The sequence below is a fragment of the Lutjanus erythropterus genome, chromosome 15 (assembly GCF_056507025.1).
Source record: "Lutjanus erythropterus isolate fLutEry1 chromosome 15, fLutEry1.hap2, whole genome shotgun sequence".
NCBI lineage: Eukaryota > Metazoa > Chordata > Actinopteri > Lutjaniformes > Lutjanidae > Lutjanus > Lutjanus erythropterus.
Genome location: NC_139331.1, coordinates 37554932 through 37582190, shown reverse-complemented (window position 1 = coordinate 37582190; position 27259 = coordinate 37554932). Strand labels below are relative to the sequence as shown.

Sequence of the window (27259 nt, the reverse complement as noted above, 5' to 3'; positions counted from 1 at the left end):
GGCAGAAGTTGTAATCCTCCACTACGATCATCTCTCTCCGGCTCAGTACCAAACACACTCTGTTTGGAGGGTGTCTGTCATGGAGTGTCCACCATATTGAGGGTCATCCCAAACCCAAACCAGTCAGTCTACAGGAGGAGTGGCTTAAAAAAGCCCTCCAACAGCGAGTTTGCAGTGATGCATGCTCACAAACCAGCATTCCTCTCAGGTGCAGCATCTCTGTTGGATATAAACTCATTGTGACTGTGTTTGTTCCTCCAGGATGGACCATGGTGGAGAGCAGAGGTTAAAACCTGGTCTGAGGAAGTGTAAGTGTGGATTCAATTTGACTCATGATGACAAAACAGGACACAGTCAGTTTGTCTTTAAATACAAAGATGATAGTTGTGTATTTATTCATTAAAACTTAACAAACTGCATCATAATATACATAACACATCAGTAAACAGAGAATAAATCCTTCAGATGTGTCTGATGATAAACTGCTGCTGTGTTGTGTCTTTTTCTCTCCATCAGATTTCTGTGAACTCACACTGGACACAAACACAGTAAACAGCGAACTCAAACTGTCTGATGACAACAGGACGGTGACATGTGTGAGAGACGAGCAGCCATATCCTGAAATTCTAAGTTCATCTGACTTCTGGCAGCTGCTGTGTACAACTGGTCTGACTGGTCGCTGTTACTGGGAGGTCGAGTGGAGAGGAGGAGTTTATATAGCAGTGACTTACAGAGGAATCAGAGGGAAAGGACACGAGGTGTTTGGAAGGAATGATCATTCCTGGAGTCTGGACTGCTCTAGTAATGGTTATTGTGTCTGGCACAGGAACAGAGAAACAGTCCTCACCTCCTCCTCCTCCTCCTCCTCCTCCTCCTCCTCCTCTGGTAGAGTAGCAGTGTATGTGGACTGTCCTGCTGGCTCTCTGTCCTTCTACAGAGTCTCCTCTGAAAGACTGATCCACCTCCACACCTTCAACACCACATTCACTGAACCTGTGTATCCTGGGTTTGGGTTCTGGTCTTGGTTATCTGGTGGCTCAGTGTCTCTGTGTCCTCTGTAGGACAGAGACAACCTCTGGTCCTGTGGTTTAAATGTTGGTGGACGAGGCTTCACTTTGGTCAACATTTGACTCACTGATTGTACCTTTAATGTCAAAATGTTATTCAATTGTCAAATGACGTCTTCAGGACTGAACTTGTTGTGTTCAAACTGTGTTGACTTTTCATTTTGATAAAGTTTTTAGATGATGACTGAAGAGAATGAATGAGTTTAATAAAGGTTTAATAAGAAAGTATAGAGCTGATGTGTACGTGACTTCAACACATATACTTGTTTAACCCTGTAAAGCCTCACACATGAAATAATTGTTGTTGTAAATAATTTTTTAAATTGGTGTTTATTAGAATTTTTGCCAAATTCAAAAAAACACATATTCTACATCATTTCCAAAATTGTTGTTGTTGAGCCTTTATGAAAATTCTTTGAATTAAAATCATTTTGATTTTTAGAAACAATAACAAGTCTTGTTCATTGCTTTTGGGAAATTTCACACATTTCAGCTGATTTGGTTCTTTTTCTTCCAACCAGAAACCATTTTTGCTTTTTGTTTGGCAAAAACAGCTCATACAATGTAAACTAAACTGGTCAATGTAACATAAAATTGTGACAGCCAAGCAATTGTTTTAGTGAAAATCAATTAAAAACACAATTATTAGCAAGTGTCGCCTTGCTCATAACCAATCAGAAGAGTGACGACCCAGGGAGCAGCCAACATTGAGAAAACAGTCTTTCTTTCTTTCTTTCTTTTCTTTCTTTCTTTCTTTCTTTCTTTCTTTCTTTTATTATTTTTATTGCATTTATGATGTATTTCTTCTGATATTCAATAATTTTGAGAACAGCAGAACTGAGACTGAGGGAAAAGCAAAGTTCAACAGATCTCACTATCTTACCAGTTTAAGTTCTGCTTTACCGACATTCAGGATTTATTACATTTATAGTTATAACTGTTGGCCACTTTCACCGTGTCTCCAAACCAAACCATGTATTTTTGAAATGAGCACTGAGATTTTGTCTCAGAATCTTTATTGAACAAAATATGCAAACAAGACAGTGATGAGGTCATTTATATTTTTGATTCAGTGTTTCAGGTCTTGGCACATCACAAACAGATAAATGCTGCATTATGTTACATCATCTTGTTAATGTTTCGTGCTGAAACACTGATGCTTGGATAACAGTTCAAAAAGAAAGTAAGCAGAATGAAAAGCTGACAAATTCTTCTCATTCTCTAACAAATATTCCAATTACAGAGCATGTTACTCCAAAATATGAAAATAAAAATATTTAAAAAACATAAAAAATATATTTTCATCCTTTCCAACCTGTGATTATGAAACATAGTTGTACATTATTCCATATTTACATGATGATGTGTTCATGTCCTGACTGAATGCTGCTGTACACTGTCCACACTGTACTGAAATGAACTTATAGTATTAATTGTTGGAGACTAGAAAAGAATTAATGTCCTCTGATTATTTACATCAGAAATGTGTAGATTTTTCTGTTAACTGTCTTGGAAAACATACATTTATCCAGATCTTTTTCATGTTCATGGTTTTGGTTAAATGTCGATGTAGCAAACACATCACGCCTCATGCTTCAAGTCACCGTGGAACTTTTCTACAAATTAGACCATAATCTTTCTGCAACATTAGCCAAGTGCCACAGACTCAACATAACCAGAGTTCACATCTGAAAGTCAACTAAATCGTTCATTATTGAGAGAAGAGTATTGTGGTGCTTTCACACTGGTAGTTTGGCTCCTGTGATCCACTTCCTGTTCACCCTGAGTACAAACAAACAAACAAACAAACCAAGAGGACTAAACATGAAGTTTTACAGACTGACAGGCAACTCATTGATTGGATAGTTTGTCATCCTGCATCATAGCACGTCATCAGGACCCACACAGGGAAATAAAATTGCATTTTTTCGTTGTTGTTGTTGTTTGGAGATTTTTTTCACTTCTTTGCCTTTTTATTGACAGGACAGCATTAAACAGACAGGAAATGGAGAAAGAAGTGGGAAGTCATGCAGCAAAGGGCCACAGTGGCCACTGCTGAGGACTGATGGGACCAACTGAGCCACCCGAGCGTTTGAGCAGGACTTTAATACGTAGGACATTTATATTTATGTTTTTCTTGTCACAATGAGCCTATGAAGAAATAATAAGCATTATTTAGCAAATTGGCCGCATGTTATGGAGGAGGACAGGAGTGACCGGACAGGGAGGGATCTGTGGGATGTCTGTCACACATTTCTTAATGGACTTATACACACCATTTTCTGATGCCCCCTAAAATATATATTTAAATAATTAAAGTAATATCATCAACTTGCGATGTCAAGTCAGCCAGTGGTTTGAACTAACTACTAATTAAGTGAGAAACTCGGCAGCCTGAAACATAACCATAAACACTTTCACAATGCTGTAGTTGCTTCAAGCAAACACCATCACACACCACACCAAGACAAGATATTTTGGCAGAAAACAAATTTAACATGTTGTCAGCAAACATTTTACCAATAAATTCAAAATCAAAATTTTACAACTTGCCTTGTTTTGATTTTTAATTTGCATAGCATTGCATTTCCTCTAAAAGTTAGCAGTATGATTGTAACTGCTAACATTGCTGCTAAATGCTGCTAACTGCTAAGACTGTTTCATCTAGCAGAGTGAGGCTTTCTATAATGAACACAGAGACACTGAGGACTCTCGTGACAACATCAAAGACTCCACCCCAAACCCAAATCCAAATCCAAACCCAGGATACAGAGGTTCAGTGAATGTGGTGTTGAAGGTGTGGAGGTGGATCAGTTTTTCAGAGGAGACTCTGTAGAAGGACAGAGAGCCAGCAGGACAGTCCACATACACTGCTACTCTACCAGAGGAGGAGGAGGAGGAAGGGACAGGTGTTTTTCTGTTATTGTGCCAGACGGAGTAACCACCGTCAGAGCAGTTCAGACTCCAGGACTGATCATTCCTTCCAAACCTGCTGTCAGCACGGTCTCCTTTCCTTTTGATTCCTCTGTAAGTCACTGTTATATCAACCTCTCCTCTCCACTCCACCTCCCAGTAACAGCGACCAGTCAGATCATTTCCACAAAGCAGCTGGCAGCAGCGGTCAAATCTGTCTGGATGATCAGGATATGGCTGCTCTTTCTCTCCCACCAGCGTCGCTTTCCTGTTGTTTTCAGACAGTTTGAGCTTTTTATGTGCTGTATTCGGGTCCAGTTTGAGTTCACAGGCATCTGACAAAAAGAACAAGACCAATGGCAATAGTTTATAATCCAACCTTTTATTTATCAAGAAATCGATAAGTTGCATGAAGATTTCAAGATTTAAATATTACAAAATAAGAAATACAGATGACAAAATAAATTAAAATGAAATGAGAAAATAATGAGGATTGTTGTAAAGATTCATAATGTGATGTTTTCCACACTTACACTTCCTCAGCCCTGGTTTTAACCACCGCTCTCCATCATGGTCCATCCTGAAAGAAGAAACACAATCAGTCCGATGTAATCTCTTTGACTATGGAAACAAACATTTGATAACCTTCCCTCTAATTGTATCCATTGTAACTCCTAATGCAAAGTTGTCCTCAGCTTGTCAGTATAACAGAAAAACATGCTGCTTCTTATTTATTGTAGCACAAGGGCTGCTTCACCCCCTACAAATTTCTAGGATGCACTATTGAGCCATTTTGCCACGTCCATGCCCAAGACCCATATCTATGAGTTTTTGCCATGTCCAAGTTCAATTATAATCTCCAACTGAAGTATTTATCACTTCATCCATGGGTGAAAGGTTTTGTGCTCTTTAGAGTCCTAAAGGCCTCAAAAATGCGCTTAGAAAATTAAAATCCTTGCACAAAATCTAAAATGGCTGATGCTTGGGCCCTAATTAGATCGGGCCCCTGGAGTTTAGTTGATGGTAATGGACTGAGTTGGACCTCATACCCAGGATGAAAGAAGGAAGCAGAACTGGAACATGTGTTGACCATAAACCCAGTTGAGTAATGGTGCCATGATAGTTCGATTTCGAAAACTAGACAAGGACCTGCTGGGTTTAGAGAATCACCTGAATAAATTATGACATTGTCATGGTTCTACCCCCAACAATACATCAATACATTTTGTTTGGGGGATAAATCTGGTCATATAGGGTAAGCTGTTGCTATCTTCATTGCTTTGTTTATGGCCTGTTACAGCTCCTTTTCCAGATGGTTCAACAGCAGCATTGAATGTTGAAAGACAGCATTAAGATATAGAGAAAACAATGGTCATACAAGGAATTACTCCTAATTGTTTCAGGAGCAACCAAACAGGTGCAAAGGGAGGGTGAGAAATATTTGGGGAGGTTACAGAAGACCCCTGTGTAGAAAGCACTTGCTAGCTGTTTTCTGTGGTCAGTCAGGATCTTGGTTTAAATACTAACCGTGAGAGCAACCATTTCTCCCCTGCATTGTGGAATCAGGCATTGCCAAGTACACGAGCCTGTGCACCTTTCATTACGCAATCCTTCTCACTTCTTCAAGCAATTTCAGGGAATTGAGGAATTCATGATGTTGCTGAACTCAATGGATTTTTACATAACAGAAGGACTTAATGCTGAGTATACATGTCTTACAATGGTTGGGATACAACTCAAGTGTGCAGTCTCTTTTCTGTCTGGTCATACCTGAGAGTTTCCAGGCTCCAGTTTAAATCCTCCAGTCCAGATGATAGCTGCCTCGCTCCTGAGTCTCCTGGGTGATTGTAGCTCAGGTCCAGTTCTTTCAGATGGGAGGGGTTTGACCTCAGAGCTGAGGCCAAAGAGGCGCAGCCTTCCTTTGTGATCAGACAGCCTGACAGACTGGAGTTCAGAAAAAGTTGATACAGCAACATTTAGGCAGGAATATTTAAATGCTAATCTTTTGAACAAACTGCAAATTTCTTACCTGAAAGTTTCTACTTTACAGTGTGAACTCTTCAGTCCAACAGAGAGCTCTTTCACTCCTGAATCCTTCAGGTCATTGTTACTCAGGTCCAGCTTTCTCAGTTTACAGGACTGACAGCTAAGAACTGAGGACAGAGCTCCACAGCTTTGCCATGACAGTTTACACATACAAAGCCTTTAAGGAGATGGAAATTTGAAATAATTAATTTTATTATTTAATGGTCTGTATACCTACTGTATGTGTGTGAGGATTTTTATTTCAATCATCCTAATAAACCTAAACTTACTACAAAACTGCAGTAATGCTCTGCTTTTATGTGTCAAAAATAAGTGAATTTAAAAACAATTTTGACTTAAACAGTACATTAATTGTATCCGAAATACTTTTGTTATGATGTTATGTTTAGTGTCCTACTTTACAGATATCTTATACTTGACCTGAGAGTTTCCAGCGTACAGTGTGGACTCTTCAGTCCATCAAAAAGCAGGTTCAACCCTGAATCTTGCAGATCGTTGTTACTCAGATCCAGCTCTCTCATGCTGGAGGAGTGGTCGCTGAAAACTGAAGACAGAGCTCTGCAGCTTCTCCCAGATAAATTACAACCACTCAGCCTAAAAAGAAAGAAGTGATAAAAATTAAACACTTTATATGGTTTCTCCTCTAAAAACAATCACATATTTCCACATTCAGTGATTCACCTACAGAGCTTCCTTAGAGGCTTTGACCACTGGCAGCAGCCTCAGAAGAGCCTCCTCTGAAGCAGAGTATTTCTTCAGGTCAAACACGTCCAGATCTTTTTCTGATGACAGTAAGATGAAGACCAGAGCTGACCACTGAGCAGGAGACAGTTTATCTGTGGACAGACTTCCTGAACTCAGGTACTGTTGGATCTCCTCCACTAGAGAACCATCATTCATTTCATTCAGACAGTGGAACAGATTGATGCTTCTCTCTGGAGAAGCATTCTCACTGATTTTATCCTTGATGTACTTGGCTGTTTTCTGATTGGTCTCTGGGATTCGTCCTGTCTGTGTCAGCAGACCTCTGAGGTGAGTCTGATTGGTCTCCAGTGAAAGACCCAGGAGGAAGCGGAGTAACAAGTCCAGGTGTCCATCTGGACTTTCTAAGGCTTTGTCCACAGCACTCTGGTAGAGATGCCTTAGTTTAGGTTTCTCTTTGAAGACTTTAGCCAAACGCCTCATTGATTGTACTTCTGCCAGCAGATTGACTCCAGAGTTGATGAATGTCAGATGGACATGAAGAGCAGCCAGAAACTCTTGAACAGTCAGATGGACGAAGCAGAACACCTTGTCCTGGTACAGTCCCTTCTCCTCTTTAAAGATCTCTGTAAAGACTCCTGACTGCAATGACGCTGCTTTGATATCAATGTCACACTCTGTCAGGTCTGATTCATAGAAGATCAGGTTTCTTTTCTGCAGCTGATCAAAAGCCAGTTTTCCCAGAGACTCAATTGTCTTGCTGCTCTCTGGACTCCAGTGTGAATCTGTCTCATATTTTCCATGATATTTGATGTTCTTCAGTTTCAACTGAACCACCAGGAAGTGGATGTACATCTCAGTCAGGGTCTTGGGCAGCTCTCCTCCCTCTCTGGTCTTCAACACTTTGTCCAGAACTGTAGCAGTGATCCAGCAGAAGACTGGGATGTGACACATGATGTGGAGGCTTCGTGATGTCTTGATGTGGGAGATGATTCTGCTGGCCTGCTCCTTATCTCTGAATCTCTTCCTGAAGTACTCCTCCTTCTGTGGGTCAGTGAACCCTCTGACCTCTGTCACCATGTCAACACACTCAGGAGGGATCTTATTGGCTGCTGCAGGTCGTGTGGTTATCCAGAGGCGAGCAGAGGGAAGCAGTTTCCCCCTAATGAGGTTTGTCAGCAGCACATCCACTGAGGTGGACTTTGTAACATCAGTCAGTGTCTCATGGCCATCAAAGTCCAGATGAAGTCGACACTCATCCAGACCATCAAAGATGAACACAACCTGGAACTCTTCAAACCTGCAGATTCCTGCTTCTTTGGTTTCACTAAAGAAGTGATGAACAAGTTCCACCAAGCTGAACTTCTCTTTCAGCAGATTCAGCCCCCTGAAAGTGAATGGAAACATGAACTGTATGTCCTGGTTGGTTTTGCCTTCAGTCCAGTCCAGAGTGAACTTCTGTGTTAAGACTGTTTTCCCGATGCCAGCCACTCCCTTTGTCATCACTGTTCTGATTGGTTTATTTCTTCCAGATGAGCTAAATATGTCTTCTTGTCTGATTGTTGTTTCTGGTCTGTCTGGTTTCCTGGATGCTGTTTCAATCTGTCTGAACTCATGTTTATCATTGACCTCTGAAGCCCCTCCCTCTGTGATGTAGAGCTCTGTGTAGATCTGATTCAGGAGAGTTGAGGTCCCTGCTTTAGCGATCCCCTCAAACACACACTGGAACTTGTTCTTTAGGCTTGACTTCAGTTTATGCTGGCATAAGAGAGCGTCACCACCAGTTCCTGAATGGGAAAAAAAAATGGTGCTAGTAAACCTGATTTATGGCAACATTAGAATTCAGATAAAGATTTTTTTTGTTTTACTGTGAGCATCTATTTGACTGTGTACACTTTTAATCACATGTGAAGTAAAGGCCACCACCCGCTGAATGTCATGTCCCCTCTCATATCTTAAATTACTGAGTACACTACAGGAACAACTGACATTGAGAATACAGCTAGCTTAGGCGACTGAAAATGTTGACCATAGGGTCCATTGGGTAGTTTGCGCCGATGAGAGTTGTGGTCAGTGTATTCTGAATGTTTAGAGCAGTTTTTTGTGGCTAACAACATTGTGGAAGAACAGCAAGTGCTTCTTTTTACATAACATGACAGTAGCATGATAGTAGTTGACTACTATTGAACCTAGTGTTGCTGCACAAGTTTATTTAGAAAGGTTTTACAATGATATTGTGAACATTTTGAGGACTAATTTTAAGCTTAGGCCAAACTATGTGGCTGAACTCACACAAAAAAGTCACGGTTCGGATCGTATCAGTTTTGAGTCACGGATCGGATCATTTTTCTGCTCAGCAAAACAGAAAAAAGTGGTGGGATTAGGGTTAAATTATTTTAAAAATGCACTTGTCTTTGATCTTTGTCTGTCTGTAATTATCACCATAGTTATGTAATGTAATAATAATGATAATAGTAATGATAATGGTAATAATATTAAAAACTTCAAACACTGGAAACCAGTTCTCAACAAGAACCGGTTTTCGATTCCCATCCCTATTGGAGACAGAGGATACTGTATTGCCGATCTTTCCATTAGTAAGTAACAAAGAAGGTAAACAAACAAATTCGAAAAAGATGGCGGCGCATGTAGACGCAGCGACCCCGTGCTCTTCACCTAGCAACTACACATTGAGAAGGACTTACACCCGAACAGAACTTATAAGCCTGAAACAACACTGGACCGGCTGGACCCCCTCAGAAGGGTTCGACTCATTCCCGGAGAGGATATGCCGGCGAGAATGGACATAAAGGAGGCGACGGCAGCGCTGCAAAAGACGTCATCAGAGCCGGCATCAGAGCTAGGCTAACTGCAACTCTGCATAAACCAGCAGTTCCAAGCATCTTTCTCGCCAACGTCCACTCCCTGGTTAACAAGATGGACGAGATTAAACTACGGGACATTAACAACCAGATAGACAGCTGTATCATGGTGATAACAGAGACCTGGCTGCATGAAAACATCCCGGACCTAGCCGTGGAGCTAGCAGGACGTACAATCTTCCGGGCAGACCGCACATCGGTGTCCGGTAAGAGGAGAGGAGGAGGTGTGTGCGTCTATATTAACAACAGTTGGTGCACGGACACCGTTTTATTTGCCCAGGGAAATAACCTAAGTGCTTGTAGCTGCCGTGAGCTGATGCTAACGTAGCTATGAGCAGGCTGCATGACAGCATCACTAGGCAACAGAACAAACACCCAGGGGGCTTCTTCATCGTGGCTGGAGACTTTAACCACACCAACTTAAAGACTGTGCTCCCCAGATTCTACAAGAATGTTGACATTCAAACACGGAAGGGCAGAACACTAGACCAGGTCTATACCAACATCTCTGGAGCCTTCAAAGCCCGCCCCTCCCCCCACCTCAGACACTCAGACCATCAATCCCTGTTCCTGACACCAGCTTACAAGCCCCTCATCTGCAGGTCTAAGCCACAGTACAAGCTAGTGCAGTGCTGGACTGAGGAGGCCACATTATCCTTGCAGGACTGTTTTGAGGACACCATATGGGAGCTCTTTGAAGACCCAGACATTGAGCTCCACACCTCCTCTGTACTATCATACATCAGTTTCTGCATGGACAAGGTAACATCAAGGAAACAGGTGAAAACATTCCCCAACCAAAAACCCTGGTTTAACACCAATATCAGAGCACTCCTCCAGGCCAGGGATTCAGCACTGAGGACAGGGGACAGGGAAGCCTACAGGAAGGGTAGAGCGGACCTGAACAGAGGTATCAAGGCTGCTAAAACAAAGTACCAGCTTAACACCTTTTTCTCCCGCTTTGAAGAGGACAATAGACAGGCAGAGGACACACAGCTGACATCATCAGAGCATGACCGGCCCCCCACCATCCAACAACACCAGGTACTGCGAGTCCTGCGTGGCATTGACACCAAGAAAGCACCGGGACCGGATGGAGTACCAGGGAGGGTGCTAAAATCATGTGCTCATCAGCTTGCTGCAGTATTCACTAACATCTTTTACCGTTCACTGCAGCAAGCCACAGTCCCCACCTGCCTGAAAACTGCCACCATAATCCCTGTGCCTAAATCCTCTGCCATCACAGGGTTGAATGATTACTGGCCTGTGGCCCTGACACCGGTGATCATGAAATGTATGGAGAGACTGGTGTTACAGCATGTCAAGGCCCACATCTCACCTGGCTTTGATCAGCATCAGTTCGCCTATAGGACTAACAGATCCACAGACGACGCTATCGCCCTCCACACTGCTCTCAGCCACATTGAAAGCCCGAACACATATATCAGGATGCTGTTTGTTGACTTCAGCTCGGCATTTAACTCCATCAGCCCCAGCCAACTCATCAACAAACTGCAGTCACTACAACTTGGAACCTCCCTTTGTCTGTGGATCAAGGACTTCCTGACTAACAGCCAGCATGTCAGAATCCACATCCTCCACCATCGTCCTCAATACTGGTGTTCCTCGGGGCTGTGTGCTGAGTCCAGTCTTGTACACACTGTACACTCATGACTGCGTCGCTACTCATGGCTCCAACACCCTCATCAAATTTGTGGATGATATAACTGTTGTGGGGTTCATCAACAACGGTGACGAGGCACCATACAGGGAGGAGGTCCAAGCACTGGCGGCCTGGTGCAGTGACAACCACCTCAGCCTCAACACCAAGAAGACAAACAAAGTCAACATTGACTTCCGGAAGTCGAGGACCACACTGCACTCAGGCCTGAGCATCAATGGGGAGGAAGTAGAACAGGTCACCAGCTTTAAGCTTCTTGGCCTGCACATCTCCTGGACCTTGGCTGGACTGAGAACACCACCCACATCATCAAAAAGGCCCAGCAGCATCTCTTTTTTCTGAGAATGCTGAGGAGGAACAAACTCCCTCCACCCCTGCTGAAAAACGTCTACCACTGCACAACAGAGAGTGTCCTCACCTATGGATGTACGGTGTGGTATGCCAGCTGCACTGCATCTGAAAAGAAACAACCGCAGCGTGTCATCAAGACGGCTCAGTAGATTATCGGCTGCCCACTTCCATGCCGAGAGGAGATCGACTCCAGCTGTCTCCTCCGATGGGCCACAAAGATCCGACTTTGTGACTACTGACTGACTGTCTTGCGCTCTTGATACAGACTATTACAGTCTGTATCTGTTGTAAATATTCTAACTGCACCTTATTTTACTTACTTATTTTTACTATTTATATTATATTTTATGACCAGGACATTGTAGCTGCTACAAGAGATGTTGCCAAATGGAATTTCACTGTACCCCTTGCAATGACAATAAAGCTTCTTAAATCTTAAACATACAAAACAAACTTTGTGGTTTATGACCAAGGAATTGAATTGACATTGACACAGGCTGCCATGACCATAATTTCAGAAGAACTGTTTCATGCCACATTCCCAGAAGGACCAGCAGTTGTCCCTATGAAGACTTCCACAGGGGAAGTGATACCTGTGTTTGGACACTCTGAAGCCACTGTGTGCTATTGTGGCTAAAGGGACAGGTCCAGCATTTATGTCAGAAACTGGTGGCAAATGCTCACTCTGAACTGGCAAGAAAACATGTCAGTGAAAGGTCTCAACTGAAATCAATAGAGGCTGTGCTGGAACTGCACTCTAGTGTGTTTAAACATGAACTTCTGCTTATAACTATCACATTGAGTCAGTCAGTCAAAGAGACGTAGTAATGTAGATGGCCTGTTGAGAGCTCTGGTACACTCTGTGTCCCCCTCCATCTCCAACACTCCTCCCCGCAGGAAGGATTCCTTGATAATCAGCCATTGTCTCATCAAAAGAACGAGATATCCTCTTTCCTCCACATGGTCACAAACTACCTGTGGCTCTGCACTCGCACCGCTTCTTTTTTGTTTCATTTCTGTCTGATCTTGTGAGGTCTTCACAGCATCTGACAGATGCTGCCTCTCTGACACTGTTTTGGTATTTAATGTGCACACTGTCTCCGCCAAATAACATTTTTTTGGGTTCTAAACCTCCACAACAAAAATGCTGATTTCAGAATGTATGAGATTTCTTTTCCTCGCTTCTTGTTTGTTACCATGGTCTTTATGCCGTCAGTCCGAATGAATATTAATTCACTTCATTTCACTGAGCATTTATAGGTAATTCTGGGCATTACATGACATTTGCAAAATGTGCAAATCATAAAGGGAAACCCACATAGGACGTGTTTATGCCCTGTTTTATACAGCAGAATGTTCTTGTGGGTAAGCACTTTCTGCCCGTCTGTCTGTACACCAGCTTTTAAGATAATCCTATACATAGTTTTATAAATGAGGCCCCAGGGGAATGATACTTCAGAAATGGTATTACAAGAGTTGCATTCTGTTCATCAGGGGACTGTGAAAATGACGTTTCGGGGCAAAGGTGGAAAAGACTGCACTGGTCAACATTTAAGTTCAACCACAGATATTTCCTCTAGATTCAATCTATATAATCTGTATAATTCACATGTGCTGTATATTTACAGCAAAGTCTAGAAATGAAAAATTCTCCCATTTTGCTCCTGTTTTTGCTCCCTGTTATGTTAAATCTGTTAAAATCATCTTACTCATCTGCAGACAGTCAGCCAACGTCTCCAACTTCAGTCTTCTCAGAAAATTTACTGTAATCTTCAGAAATGCCTGTCTGCTGCTCCGCCTCTTCTCTTCTTCTTCACTGTCCAACACCTCCTCATCCTCATTCTGACCCTCAGAGTCTTTTGGGCAATCTGAGCTCAAAATCCTCTTGAATGTATGCAGCTCATTCTTCACAAAACTGACAATGTTCTCCTCCAGCAACTAGGGAACAGAGTAGAATATTGCCATTGAAATTAGCAGAACACAGTCACATAATTTGAAAGGCAAATTTACATTTGATTTAACAAACACAGCCACTTAGTAGTCGTATGCAGCATTCATCACTTGGTGATATTAAAACATCTGTCTTGTTGTTTTCTATAATGTAGGTTCATGGGAGGTTTTAGATGTTAAACAGGAGAGGCTTGAGAATTGAGCCTTGGTGAACTCCACATGTCATTTCTGTCAACCACATGACAAGGCTGCTGCTCTACAAGGTGCAACATGGAGACTGGTAGTTTGTGGTTGTTTAAGTCAGAACTACCAGCTGGATTTGTTTATTTACACACCATGAATATGGAGTCCAGGTCTCTTTGAGGCCTTTGGGAAGACTGACCACCAGGAACCACTGACTTCTCCTTTTCAAGTCTGTGGGGGGAAAAAATTGTTGGACATATAAATTTAATACACACAATCTCTTGAGTTGTTTTATCATTATGATTTATGGTAAAAACACAAGATGAACACAATAAATGCAACTGTTGAGTATAAAACTCTTCACTAAAATGTATATTCTTCTCAGAACTAACAATTAACAGATCTGTTTTCATTCTTACCTTCGCTTATCAGATTTCTTTTCATGTTTGAAGTCAATGAGTAGACCATGTGAGCTGTCACTCTGCATGGACACACAACTGGAGACAGGAGAGTCTGATCTGTGCTGATGGATCCTCCTACAAACACAGGAGACACACACACACACACACACACACACACATATATATATATATATATAAACATATATAAAATACTGCTGATGATATGGATGGATATGATCAGTGGTGGACAGTAGTGAAGTACATTTACTTGAGTACTGTACTTAAGTACATTTTTTGAGAATCTGTACTTTACTTGAGTATTTGTTTTTTTGGAAACTTATTACTTTCGCTCCACTACATTTCAAAGACAAATATTGTACTTTTGACTCCACTACATTTCTAGGAAGGTTGTTGTTACTTTTCCACTAAGCGCAGCTTTGAAGTCAGCTGTTGGTGTTTTTTTCTTTTCTAAAATGCAGTTGGTCACATGACGTGTTCCTCACAAAAGAAAACCAATCACAGAGCTCCTCTCAAATAGGATTGATGTAAAAGTGGAAATACATCATCCAGGCGTCTGTAACAAGAACAAACTCTCCCTCTGTCATTCAAACAAAAAGCTGTAATGGTGACGGCAGGAGAAAGACAAAATTAAATCTCAAGATGTTATTATAATTATTAATTATTCCAGGTAGCTTTTAAAGTTGGATTGTTTTTATTGGGGTGAAAAATACCACATAATTCATGTATATATACTGCCTCTGAAGACAGAAAGAAATCTGTTATTTAACAGACTTGGAGAAATCCTTACAGTCGACTTCAATCTGATTTAATGATGTGATTTTAATACAGTTACATCAGAAAATGACAACAGCTGTCTCTTTTGTTTCTGATTGTATTTCTATGCTGAAGTTTTTATAGGTGGTAGACTTTGAGTATCAGAGAGGTTCTACAAGCATCAGTGCATCATTAGATGGTTTCAGAAAGTTACAAGCTTCTGTAAATGCATCATGAAAACAATACAGCATGTATTGATATTAGAAAATGTACTTTGTAATTTGTACTTTTGAATACTTAAGTATTTTTAAAAACATGTACTTTTGAATACTTAAGTATTTTTAAAAGCAAGTACTCTAGTACTTTAACTTAAGTAAAAATTTGACTGCGCAACTTTCACTTGTAGTTGAGTAATATTTGACCAGGAGTATCTGTACTTTGACTCAAATACTGGGGTTGAGTACTTTGTCCACCACTGGATATGATATGGAATACTTCATGTCAGACAAATCCTGTACTCTCAGTTTTGAATTCTTACCTCGGCTTATCAGATTTGTTTTCATGTTTGAAGTCAATGAGTAGACCATGTGAGCTGTCACTCTGCATGGACACACAGCTGGAGACAGGAGAGTCTGATCTGTGCTGATGGATCCTCCTACAAACACAGGAGACACACACACACACACACACACACACACATATATATATATATTTAAGGCCGACATGTCCATTATAAACAGTTGAACAGTTATCAAATACCTTTTAACTTGCTCATAAAAAAAACTGAATCATAGAAAGTCTTTTCTTTTAATTGTTTATGTAATAACTTGTCATGTGTTGTTGTGTGTTCATGGAAGCATTTATAAATGAATATCCTCAGAATCTTTCTTTCTGGATAAAATACTGCTGATCACATGGATGGATATGATATGGAATACTTCATGTCAGACAAATCCTGTACTCTCAGTTTTGAATTCTTACCTCGGCTTATCAGATTTGTTTTCATGTTTGAAGTCAATGAGTAGACCATGTGAGCTGTCACTCTGCATGGACACACAGCTGGAGACAGGAGAGTCTGATCTGTGCTGATGGATCCTCCTACAAACACAGGAGACACACACACACACACACACACACACACACACACACACACACACACACACACACACACACACACACACACACACACACACATACAGTTAGGTCCATATATATTTGGACACTGACACAAGTTTTGTTATTTTAGCTGTTTACCCAAACATATTCAAGCTACAGTTATATAATCAATATTTATTTACATCCAAATTGGAGGAAGGGTTCAGGAATTACAGCTCTTTATTATGTGTATATGTGTATTTTTCAAGGGACCAAAAGTAATTGGACAATTGACTCAAAAGCTCTTTCATGTCCTGCATGGGCTATTCCCTCATTAATCCATCATCGCTTCAGCAGTTAAAAGGTCTGGAGTTGATTCCAGGTGTGGCATTTGCATTTGGAAGGTGTTGCTGTGAACCCAAAACATGCGATCAAAGGAGCTCTCAATGGAAGTGAAACAGACCATCTTTAGGCTGAAAAAAAGAAGAAATCCATCAGAGAGATGGTGGAAATGTTAGGAGAGGCCAAATCAACAGTTTGGTACATTCTGAGAAAAAAAGAGCGCACTGGTGAGCTCGGGAACTCAAAAAGGCCTGGACGTGTACAGAAGACAATAATGGTTAATGATCGCAGGATCCTTTCCATGGTGAAGAAAAACCCCTTCGCAACATCCACCCAAGTGAAGAACACTCTCCAGGAAGTAGGTGTATCAGTATCTAAGTCTACCATAAAGAGAAGACTTCATGAGAGCAAATACAGAGGGTTCACCTCAAGGCATAAACCATTAATCAGCCTCAAAAACAGAAATGCCAGATTAGACTTTGCCAAAAACATCTAAAGAAGCCAGCCCAGTTCTGGAACAGCGTTCTTTGGACAGATGAAACTAAGATCAACCAGTACCAGAATGATGGGAAGAAGAAAATATAGAGAAGGGTTGGAACAGCTCAAGATCCAGAGCACACCACATCTTCTGTAAAACATGGTGGAGGCAGTGTGATGGTATGGGCATGCATGGCTTCCAGTGACACTGAGTCACTAGTGTTTATTGATGATGTGACCGAAGACAGAAGCAGCCAGATGAATTCTGAAGTGTACAGGGATATACTTTGTGTTCAGATTCAGCCAAATGCAGCAAAGTTGGTTGGACGGTGCTTCACAGTACAGATAGACAGTGACCCAAAACATAGTGCGAAAGCAACCCAGGAGTTTTTTAAGGCAAAGAAGTGGAATATTCTGCCATGGCCAAGTCAATCACCACATCTCAACTCGATCGAACATGCATTTCACTTGTTAAAGACAAAACCTAAGGCAGAAAGACCCACAAACAAGCAAACTCTGAAGACAGCTGCAGTAAAAGCCTGGCAAAACATCATGAATGAGGAAACCCAGCATTTGGTGATGTCCATGGGCTCCAGACTTGAGGCAGTCATTGCCTGCAAAGGATTCTCAACAAAGTATTAAAAATGAACATTTTATTTATCGTAATGTTAATTTGTCCAATTACTTTTGAGCCCCTGCAATTAAGAAACTTTGTATAAAAATGGTTGCAATCCCTAAATGTTTTATAGGATATTTTTGTTTAACCCCTTGAATTAAACCTGAAAGTCTGCACTTCAGTTGCATCTCAGTTGTTTCATTTCAAATCCGATGTGGTGGCATGCAGAGCCCAAATCATGAAGACTGGGTCACTGTCCAAATATTTCTGGCCCTGACTGTACATATATATAAATATATATATATATAAGGCCTACATGTCCATTATAAACAGTTGAACAGTTATCAAATACCTTTTAACTTGCTCATAAAAAAAACTGAATCATAGAAAGTCTTTTCTTTTAATTGTTTATGTAATAACTTGTCATGTGTTGTTGTGTGTTCATGGAAGCATTTATAAATGAATATCCTCAGAATCTTTCTTTCTGGATAAAATACTGCTGATGATATGGATGGATATGATATGGAATACTTCATGTCAGACAAATCCTGTACTCTCAGTTTTGAATTCTTACCTCGGCTTATCAGATTTCTTTTCATGTTTGAAGTCAATGAGTAGACCATGTGAGCTGTCACTCTGCATGGACACACAACTGGAGACAGGAGAGTCTGATCTGTGCTGATGGATCCTCCTACAAACACAGGAGACACACACACACACACACACACACACATATATATATATATATATATAAACATATATAAAATACTGCTGATGATATGGATGGATATGATCAGTGGTGGACAGTAGTGAAGTACATTTACTTGAGTACTGTACTTAAGTACATTTTTTGAGAATCTGTACTTTACTTGAGTATTTGTTTTTTTGGAAACTTATTACTTTCGCTCCACTACATTTCAAAGACAAATATTGTACTTTTGACTCCACTACATTTCTAGGAAGGTTGTTGTTACTTTTCCACTAAGCGCAGCTTTGAAGTCAGCTGTTGGTGTTTTTTTCTTTTCTAAAATGCAGTTGGTCACATGACGTGTTCCTCACAAAAGAAAACCAATCACAGAGCTCCTCTCAAATAGGATTGATGTAAAAGTGGAAATACATCATCCAGGCGTCTGTAACAAGAACAAACTCTCCCTCTGTCATTCAAACAAAAAGCTGTAATGGTGACGGCAGGAGAAAGACAAAATTAAATCTCAAGATGTTATTATAATTATTAATTATTCCAGGTAGCTTTTAAAGTTGGATTGTTTTTATTGGGGTGAAAAATACCACATAATTCATGTATATATACTGCCTCCGAAGACAGAAAGAAATCTGTTATTTAACAGACTTGGAGAAATCCTTACAGTCGACTTCAATCTGATTTAATGATGTGATTTTAATACAGTTACATCAGAAAATGACAACAGCTGTCTCTTTTGTTTCTGATTGTATTTCTATGCTGAAGTTTTTATAGGTGGTAGACTTTGAGTATCAGAGAGGTTCTACAAGCATCAGTGCATCATTAGATGGTTTCAGAAAGTTACAAGCTTCTGTAAATGCATCATGAAAACAATACAGCATGTATTGATATTAGAAAATGTACTTTGTAATTTGTACTTTTGAATACTTAAGTATTTTTAAAAACATGTACTTTTGAATACTTAAGTATTTTTAAAAGCAAGTACTCTAGTACTTTAACTTAAGTAAAAATTTGACTGCGCAACTTTCACTTGTAGTTGAGTAATATTTGACCAGGAGTATCTGTACTTTGACTCAAATACTGGGGTTGAGTACTTTGTCCACCACTGGATATGATATGGAATACTTCATGTCAGACAAATCCTGTACTCTCAGTTTTGAATTCTTACCTCGGCTTATCAGATTTGTTTTCATGTTTGAAGTCAATGAGTAGACCATGTGAGCTGTCACTCTGCATGGACACACAGCTGGAGACAGGAGAGTCTGATCTGTGCTGATGGATCCTCCTACAAACACAGGAGACACACACACACACACACACACACACACACACACACACACACACACACACACACACACACACACACACACACACACACATACAGTTAGGTCCATATATATTTGGACACTGACACAAGTTTTGTTATTTTAGCTGTTTACCCAAACATATTCAAGCTACAGTTATATAATCAATATTTATTTACATCCAAATTGGAGGAAGGGTTCAGGAATTACAGCTCTTTATTATGTGTATATGTGTATTTTTCAAGGGACCAAAAGTAATTGGACAATTGACTCAAAAGCTCTTTCATGTCCTGCATGGGCTATTCCCTCATTAATCCATCATCGCTTCAGCAGTTAAAAGGTCTGGAGTTGATTCCAGGTGTGGCATTTGCATTTGGAAGGTGTTGCTGTGAACCCAAAACATGCGATCAAAGGAGCTCTCAATGGAAGTGAAACAGACCATCTTTAGGCTGAAAAAAAGAAGAAATCCATCAGAGAGATGGTGGAAATGTTAGGAGAGGCCAAATCAACAGTTTGGTACATTCTGAGAAAAAAAGAGCGCACTGGTGAGCTCGGGAACTCAAAAAGGCCTGGACGTGTACAGAAGACAATAATGGTTAATGATCGCAGGATCCTTTCCATGGTGAAGAAAAACCCCTTCGCAACATCCACCCAAGTGAAGAACACTCTCCAGGAAGTAGGTGTATCAGTATCTAAGTCTACCATAAAGAGAAGACTTCATGAGAGCAAATACAGAGGGTTCACCTCAAGGCATAAACCATTAATCAGCCTCAAAAACAGAAATGCCAGATTAGACTTTGCCAAAAACATCTAAAGAAGCCAGCCCAGTTCTGGAACAGCGTTCTTTGGACAGATGAAACTAAGATCAACCAGTACCAGAATGATGGGAAGAAGAAAATATAGAGAAGGGTTGGAACAGCTCAAGATCCAGAGCACACCACATCTTCTGTAAAACATGGTGGAGGCAGTGTGATGGTATGGGCATGCATGGCTTCCAGTGACACTGAGTCACTAGTGTTTATTGATGATGTGACCGAAGACAGAAGCAGCCAGATGAATTCTGAAGTGTACAGGGATATACTTTGTGTTCAGATTCAGCCAAATGCAGCAAAGTTGGTTGGACGGTGCTTCACAGTACAGATAGACAGTGACCCAAAACATAGTGCGAAAGCAACCCAGGAGTTTTTTAAGGCAAAGAAGTGGAATATTCTGCCATGGCCAAGTCAATCACCACATCTCAACTCGATCGAACATGCATTTCACTTGTTAAAGACAAAACCTAAGGCAGAAAGACCCACAAACAAGCAAACTCTGAAGACAGCTGCAGTAAAAGCCTGGCAAAACATCATGAATGAGGAAACCCAGCATTTGGTGATGTCCATGGGCTCCAGACTTGAGGCAGTCATTGCCTGCAAAGGATTCTCAACAAAGTATTAAAAATGAACATTTTATTTATCGTAATGTTAATTTGTCCAATTACTTTTGAGCCCCTGCAATTAAGAAACTTTGTATAAAAATGGTTGCAATCCCTAAATGTTTTATAGGATATTTTTGTTTAACCCCTTGAATTAAACCTGAAAGTCTGCACTTCAGTTGCATCTCAGTTGTTTCATTTCAAATCCGATGTGGTGGCATGCAGAGCCCAAATCATGAAGACTGGGTCACTGTCCAAATATTTCTGGCCCTGACTGTACATATATATAAATATATATATATATAAGGCCTACATGTCCATTATAAACAGTTGAACAGTTATCAAATACCTTTTAACTTGCTCATAAAAAAAACTGAATCATAGAAAGTCTTTTCTTTTAATTGTTTATGTAATAACTTGTCATGTGTTGTTGTGTGTTCATGGAAGCATTTATAAATGAATATCCTCAGAATCTTTCTTTCTGGATAAAATACTGCTGATGATATGGATGGATATGATATGGAATACTTCATGTCAGACAAATCCTGTACTCTCAGTTTTGAATTCTTACCTCGGCTTATCAGATTTCTTTTCATGTTTGAAGTCAATGAGTAGACCATGTGAGCTGTCACTCTGCATGGACACACAACTGGAGACAGGAGAGTCTGATCTGTGCTGATGGATCCTCCTACAAACACAGGAGACACACACACACACACACACACACACATATATATATATATATATAAACATATATAAAATACTGCTGATGATATGGATGGATATGATCAGTGGTGGACAGTAGTGAAGTACATTTACTTGAGTACTGTACTTAAGTACATTTTTTGAGAATCTGTACTTTACTTGAGTATTTGTTTTTTTGGAAACTTATTACTTTCGCTCCACTACATTTCAAAGACAAATATTGTACTTTTGACTCCACTACATTTCTAGGAAGGTTGTTGTTACTTTTCCACTAAGCGCAGCTTTGAAGTCAGCTGTTGGTGTTTTTTTCTTTTCTAAAATGCAGTTGGTCACATGACGTGTTCCTCACAAAAGAAAACCAATCACAGAGCTCCTCTCAAATAGGATTGATGTAAAAGTGGAAATACATCATCCAGGCGTCTGTAACAAGAACAAACTCTCCCTCTGTCATTCAAACAAAAAGCTGTAATGGTGACGGCAGGAGAAAGACAAAATTAAATCTCAAGATGTTATTATAATTATTAATTATTCCAGGTAGCTTTTAAAGTTGGATTGTTTTTATTGGGGTGAAAAATACCACATAATTCATGTATATATACTGCCTCCGAAGACAGAAAGAAATCTGTTATTTAACAGACTTGGAGAAATCCTTACAGTCGACTTCAATCTGATTTAATGATGTGATTTTAATACAGTTACATCAGAAAATGACAACAGCTGTCTCTTTTGTTTCTGATTGTATTTCTATGCTGAAGTTTTTATAGGTGGTAGACTTTGAGTATCAGAGAGGTTCTACAAGCATCAGTGCATCATTAGATGGTTTCAGAAAGTTACAAGCTTCTGTAAATGCATCATGAAAACAATACAGCATGTATTGATATTAGAAAATGTACTTTGTAATTTGTACTTTTGAATACTTAAGTATTTTTAAAAACATGTACTTTTGAATACTTAAGTATTTTTAAAAGCAAGTACTCTAGTACTTTAACTTAAGTAAAAATTTGACTGCGCAACTTTCACTTGTAGTTGAGTAATATTTGACCAGGAGTATCTGTACTTTGACTCAAATACTGGGGTTGAGTACTTTGTCCACCACTGGATATGATATGGAATACTTCATGTCAGACAAATCCTGTACTCTCAGTTTTGAATTCTTACCTCGGCTTATCAGATTTGTTTTCATGTTTGAAGTCAATGAGTAGACCATGTGAGCTGTCACTCTGCATGGACACACAGCTGGAGACAGGAGAGTCTGGGCTGTGCTGATGGATCCTCCTACAAACACAGGAGACACACACACACACACACACACATACACACACACACACACACACACACATATATATATATATTTAAGGCCGACATGTCCATTATAAACAGTTGAACAGTTATCAAATACCTTTTAACTTGCTCATAAAAAAAACTGAATCATAGAAAGTCTTTTCTTTTAATTGTTTATGTAATAACTTGTCATGTGTTGTTGTGTGTTCATGGAAGCATTTATAAATGAATATCCTCAGAATCTTTCTTTCTGGATAAAATACTGCTGATCACATGGATGGATATGATATGGAATACTTCATGTCAGACAAATCCTGTACTCTCAGTTTTGAATTCTTACCTCGGCTTATCAGATTTGTTTTCATGTTTGAAGTCAATGAGTAGACCATGTGAGCTGTCACTCTGCATGGACACACAGCTGGAGACAGGAGAGTCTGATCTGTGCCGCTGCTTTTTTCTTCAACACAACACACACAGAGGTTTGAGTGTGAATAATGATGGTGGAGTGATTTGAGTGCTGAGCTCTGACATGGAGAAGAGTCATGGACAGTTAGAGATCCTCATCTCACCTCTGATCTTTGTTCTGGCTGTCATGTTCCACACACAGAGTGGTTCTAGAGGGAGGGACTCCCTCCTCTCTGTCCTCACACTGATTCATAGCAGAGTCCACACCTTCACACAAACACAACAACATGCATGATTCATTATAACACGCTTTACATCACAGGACACATGAGTCCAAATAACACGTTACAAATATTCAGAGTACTCAGACTAAGACAGGTTTGCGGAGCCATTTTGTAATTTATTGGCTTTAAACTACATTCAAGAACTCCACTATAGTCTGTTTATGTTTGAATAAATATGTAATCTATATGCATTTTTACACAGATTACTTTCATTTAAAAACTGACATTAAGACAGACTATCATGGTTTGGGATTTTCTTAGTCACTTCCTGTTTTATCTTGGCATGTTTTCTCTTGTGTGTCTTGGTTGCTTTTACTTCCTGTCTTTGTCTGTTTCCTGTTCTGTTTGATCACTGATTATTTTCACCTGTGTCTTGTTATCCTCTCCTCTCTGGTGAATTTAATCCCATCTTCACTGTGTTAGTTGTTAGTTCATCCTCATCAGTTTGCTTGAGCTCCCAGTGTCTTTTCCTGTGGATTTTTGAACGGTGCTCTGGTCTGTGGATTCTTTATTTATTTTTTGGTTTTGCCTTGTTTTGTTTGAGGACCGACTCACATTCTACCATGAGCCTTTTGTATGGTTTTGTTTTTGTTCATTAAATATCATTGAAATGCTCCCATCTGTCTCCATTGGGTCCAAACCTGTTAACTCTTGAACTGTGACACAGGCAGCAGTAACAGTGTGGAAATAACATGTAAACCATAAAACATACAACCTAAAGTCTGTCACAAGATCAGAATTAAACAAAATTTTATTTAACAAAAACCAGAAATAACATTCCTAAAACCTGAAGGGAAAGTATGAAATGGACTGAACCGTTTAGACTCCAGCAGGACAGTACTTTTTGATATCATAATACTGTCAATCATAATAATCTTATCCAAATTAACTTCATTTATTTTATCTTCTGGAGCAAAAGCATTGTTTAACTCTTATTTTAGAAACAAGAGTCAACAGGTTGATCGACAGGATGTCAAATCTAAATACCATGAAAGTGAAAGTGAGTGCAAGGATCAGTGCTTGGACTGTTGTTGTTTAGTTTATATTAATTTGTATCATTTAAAGTAAGACGTTTATAAATTATATGTTGTATCATAGCTGATATAAGATCATAATTATGTTTATTGTTGCACACATAACATTTTATATTCTACAGGTCATTGTTATAATGATTACCAAATCATTTATAAACTTTTAGGAAATCATTACATAGAGAGATTAAACGTTTGTAAACCACCTATAAACAGTATTTGGATGACTATTGGTGATAAGGATGTTAATGATAAAAAAATAAAAACATGAACCTGGATGTTGTGCTTTAATAAGATAAACCATAATTTAAAAAAAGATAAGTGAGAGATTGTGAGTGCAGTTGAGAATAAAGTTGGACTGTGGACAGTGAATGTCCTTGGCAAACATACAAGACAATAAGTGACCCTTGAAAGAGTCATAAAACAGATTACATGATAAAATTAATGGCTGATGGAAGTCATCCAGAAAATACTTTCCAAAAACTTTTAGAAATTAAGCAAATTTCAAACGTTTTGGTTAATTTTATGTTAAATATATCAATCATGAATATTACTTCTTGTTGTTCTGTGCTATATAAACTTGATTTGTGTGCATCTTTATATCATTTTATTTAGCTACTTTGATAAATGCAGTACCATCATTCCTTGACCGTTCAGAATCCAGTCTGAGTTGTATACTGACATATTGTTATCACAGAGAATTCTTTTTAAGAAACGAGACCAAAATCACTATAAAAACAGCAAATATGCAAGTGCACTGCACACAAACCCTGGAAACATGGAGTCAAAAGTCCTGAGCTTTGGATGGAAACCACCTCAACCGTGTCTCTACGTCTCTAGAACTTCAGTCAAAAATCATTCGCTCTGATCATTAAATAGGCAGCGATTACAACATGAAGGGGAAAGCAGTTTGATAGTATGGAAATGTAATATCTAGGAGAAATGACTGAACTCGTCATGGTACCAGCAGTTATTAATGTTCTACAGACAGACTTTCAACAGAAATACAAAATCAGCCTCGTACCACCTTAAAACTATTTAGAGGTCTCACGTCTCAACAAGACTTAGATAAACTTGTAGCTACCAATGCTAGCATCTGATTACGTTCATGTGAATTATTGTCTCTTAAGTTGGAACGGGCAAAAAACAGAGTGACTAGAAAAACTACTAAACTAGTAAATTAATTAGTAGTTTCATCCAAAAATCTCTCATTAGAGAAAGAACAAATATTTAACTCACACCAGGATGTTTTCAAAGGTCTGTTGATTCCCTCATTCCTGACTCTCTGTGTTCATCTTCACGCTGAAGTGTTCTTTGAGGAAATGTGTTAACAAAGCCGCTCTGAACTCTGGAACAAGTCAAACATTAACAGTATATAATGCTTATCTAAGGATCATAAACATCTAAACACACTGATCTTTTAACTTCAGTGTACGTTTTGTATTTTTTTTACAGCTTTTATGGGCAGTGATATCGTCCTCAGAGCTCAAACTATCTATCATCAGCTGCTGTCAGTCTTTTCTGGCCAATAACAGGACTCAGAGTGAATAAGTGGACTCTGTCACTCGGGCTGCAACTAATGATTGCTTTTATTATTGATTAATTTGACAGTTATTTTCTCAATGGCTCAATTAATAATTTGGTTCCTCAAACATCAGAAAAAACTCTTTAAAATATACTGTGCAGTTTCATAGAGCCCATGCTGTGATTATAAACAATAGTCCAAAATCCAAAAATATTCATTTTACTGAGATGTGAGACAAAGAAAAGCAGCAGAAACATCACTTTCAAGAAGCTGGAGGAAATATTCTTTCCTGGAAAAAAGGCAGATCGAATCACCACATATTTTTGGACATGTACACACAGACTCAGTTTTTGTCTCATGAACTTTATTGAAGAAAATATCCAGACATTACAATGATAATGATTAATTTATATTTTGGATCAAAGTCTCATGTGGGGCGCCATGGTGGTTCACCGAGCCGCGGGTGGGGAGTTTGTGGCTGGGGCAGGGCCTTTCTCTGCAGAGTTTGCATGTTCTCCTCGTGTCCATGTGGGTTGTCTCACAGTCCAAACATGTGTTAATTGGTGACTCTAAACTGCCCGTTTGTCTCTGTGTGTCAGCCCTGCGATGAACTGGCGACTTGTCCAAGGTGAACCCCGCCTCTGGCCCAACATCAGCTGGGATAGGCTCCACCCCCCATGACCCATCAAGGATAAGCGTGATGAGTGAGTCTCATGTGTTGACTCAGTTGCAACGCCACATGTGATTCAGTAGATATTAGCATTTAGACTGTATCAAGCACTTTAAAACAATTAATATTTTAAAGCTCATTTCTAAAATAAGTAATTCATAATGAATAATTAAAAACAAATATAATCACCTAAATGAAGGTTTGGTGTGATAGCAACTTTACCTTACAGGTAAGAATAACATTTTGTAACATCTGTTTTTTGAACACGAGCTGAAACAAAGTGAAACTGAACACTGGAAAAATAAGGGATGCACACAAATCCAAATTCAAAGGAAGATATTTCTATTATATTATTATTTGAAAAAGTCAAAGCCATGATGACTTTGGTGTGACGTCCAGTATAAACCATTTCTTCTATCCAAGTACAGAAACAGAGACAGATAATTTTGTTGGTTGAACA

At 39.5% G+C, this 27259-nt stretch overlaps 2 protein-coding genes across 2 annotated transcripts; both read right to left on the bottom strand.

The window, feature by feature from the left end:
- Positions 1-3142: 3142 nt before the first annotated feature.
- LOC146314901 (protein NLRC3-like) lies at positions 3143-15613 on the bottom strand. The gene is made up of 10 exons (XM_084736810.1): positions 15489-15613; positions 14195-14311; positions 13928-14006; positions 13352-13580; positions 6712-8515; positions 6447-6620; positions 6010-6183; positions 5751-5924; positions 4514-4560; positions 3143-4315 (listed from the first exon to the last, which is right to left on the bottom strand). The coding sequence occupies exons 1-10, from the start codon at positions 15554-15556 to the stop codon at positions 3750-3752; spliced, it is 3432 nt and encodes a 1143-aa protein (XP_084592936.1). The 5' UTR covers positions 15557-15613; the 3' UTR covers positions 3143-3749.
- A 314-nt stretch (positions 15614-15927) lies between these two features.
- LOC146314900 (uncharacterized) lies at positions 15928-21605 on the bottom strand. The gene is made up of 4 exons (XM_084737116.1): positions 21470-21605; positions 19349-19465; positions 18055-18171; positions 15928-16048 (listed from the first exon to the last, which is right to left on the bottom strand). The coding sequence occupies exons 1-4, from the start codon at positions 21535-21537 to the stop codon at positions 15928-15930; spliced, it is 423 nt and encodes a 140-aa protein (XP_084593242.1). The 5' UTR covers positions 21538-21605.
- Positions 21606-27259: the final 5654 nt, after the last annotated feature.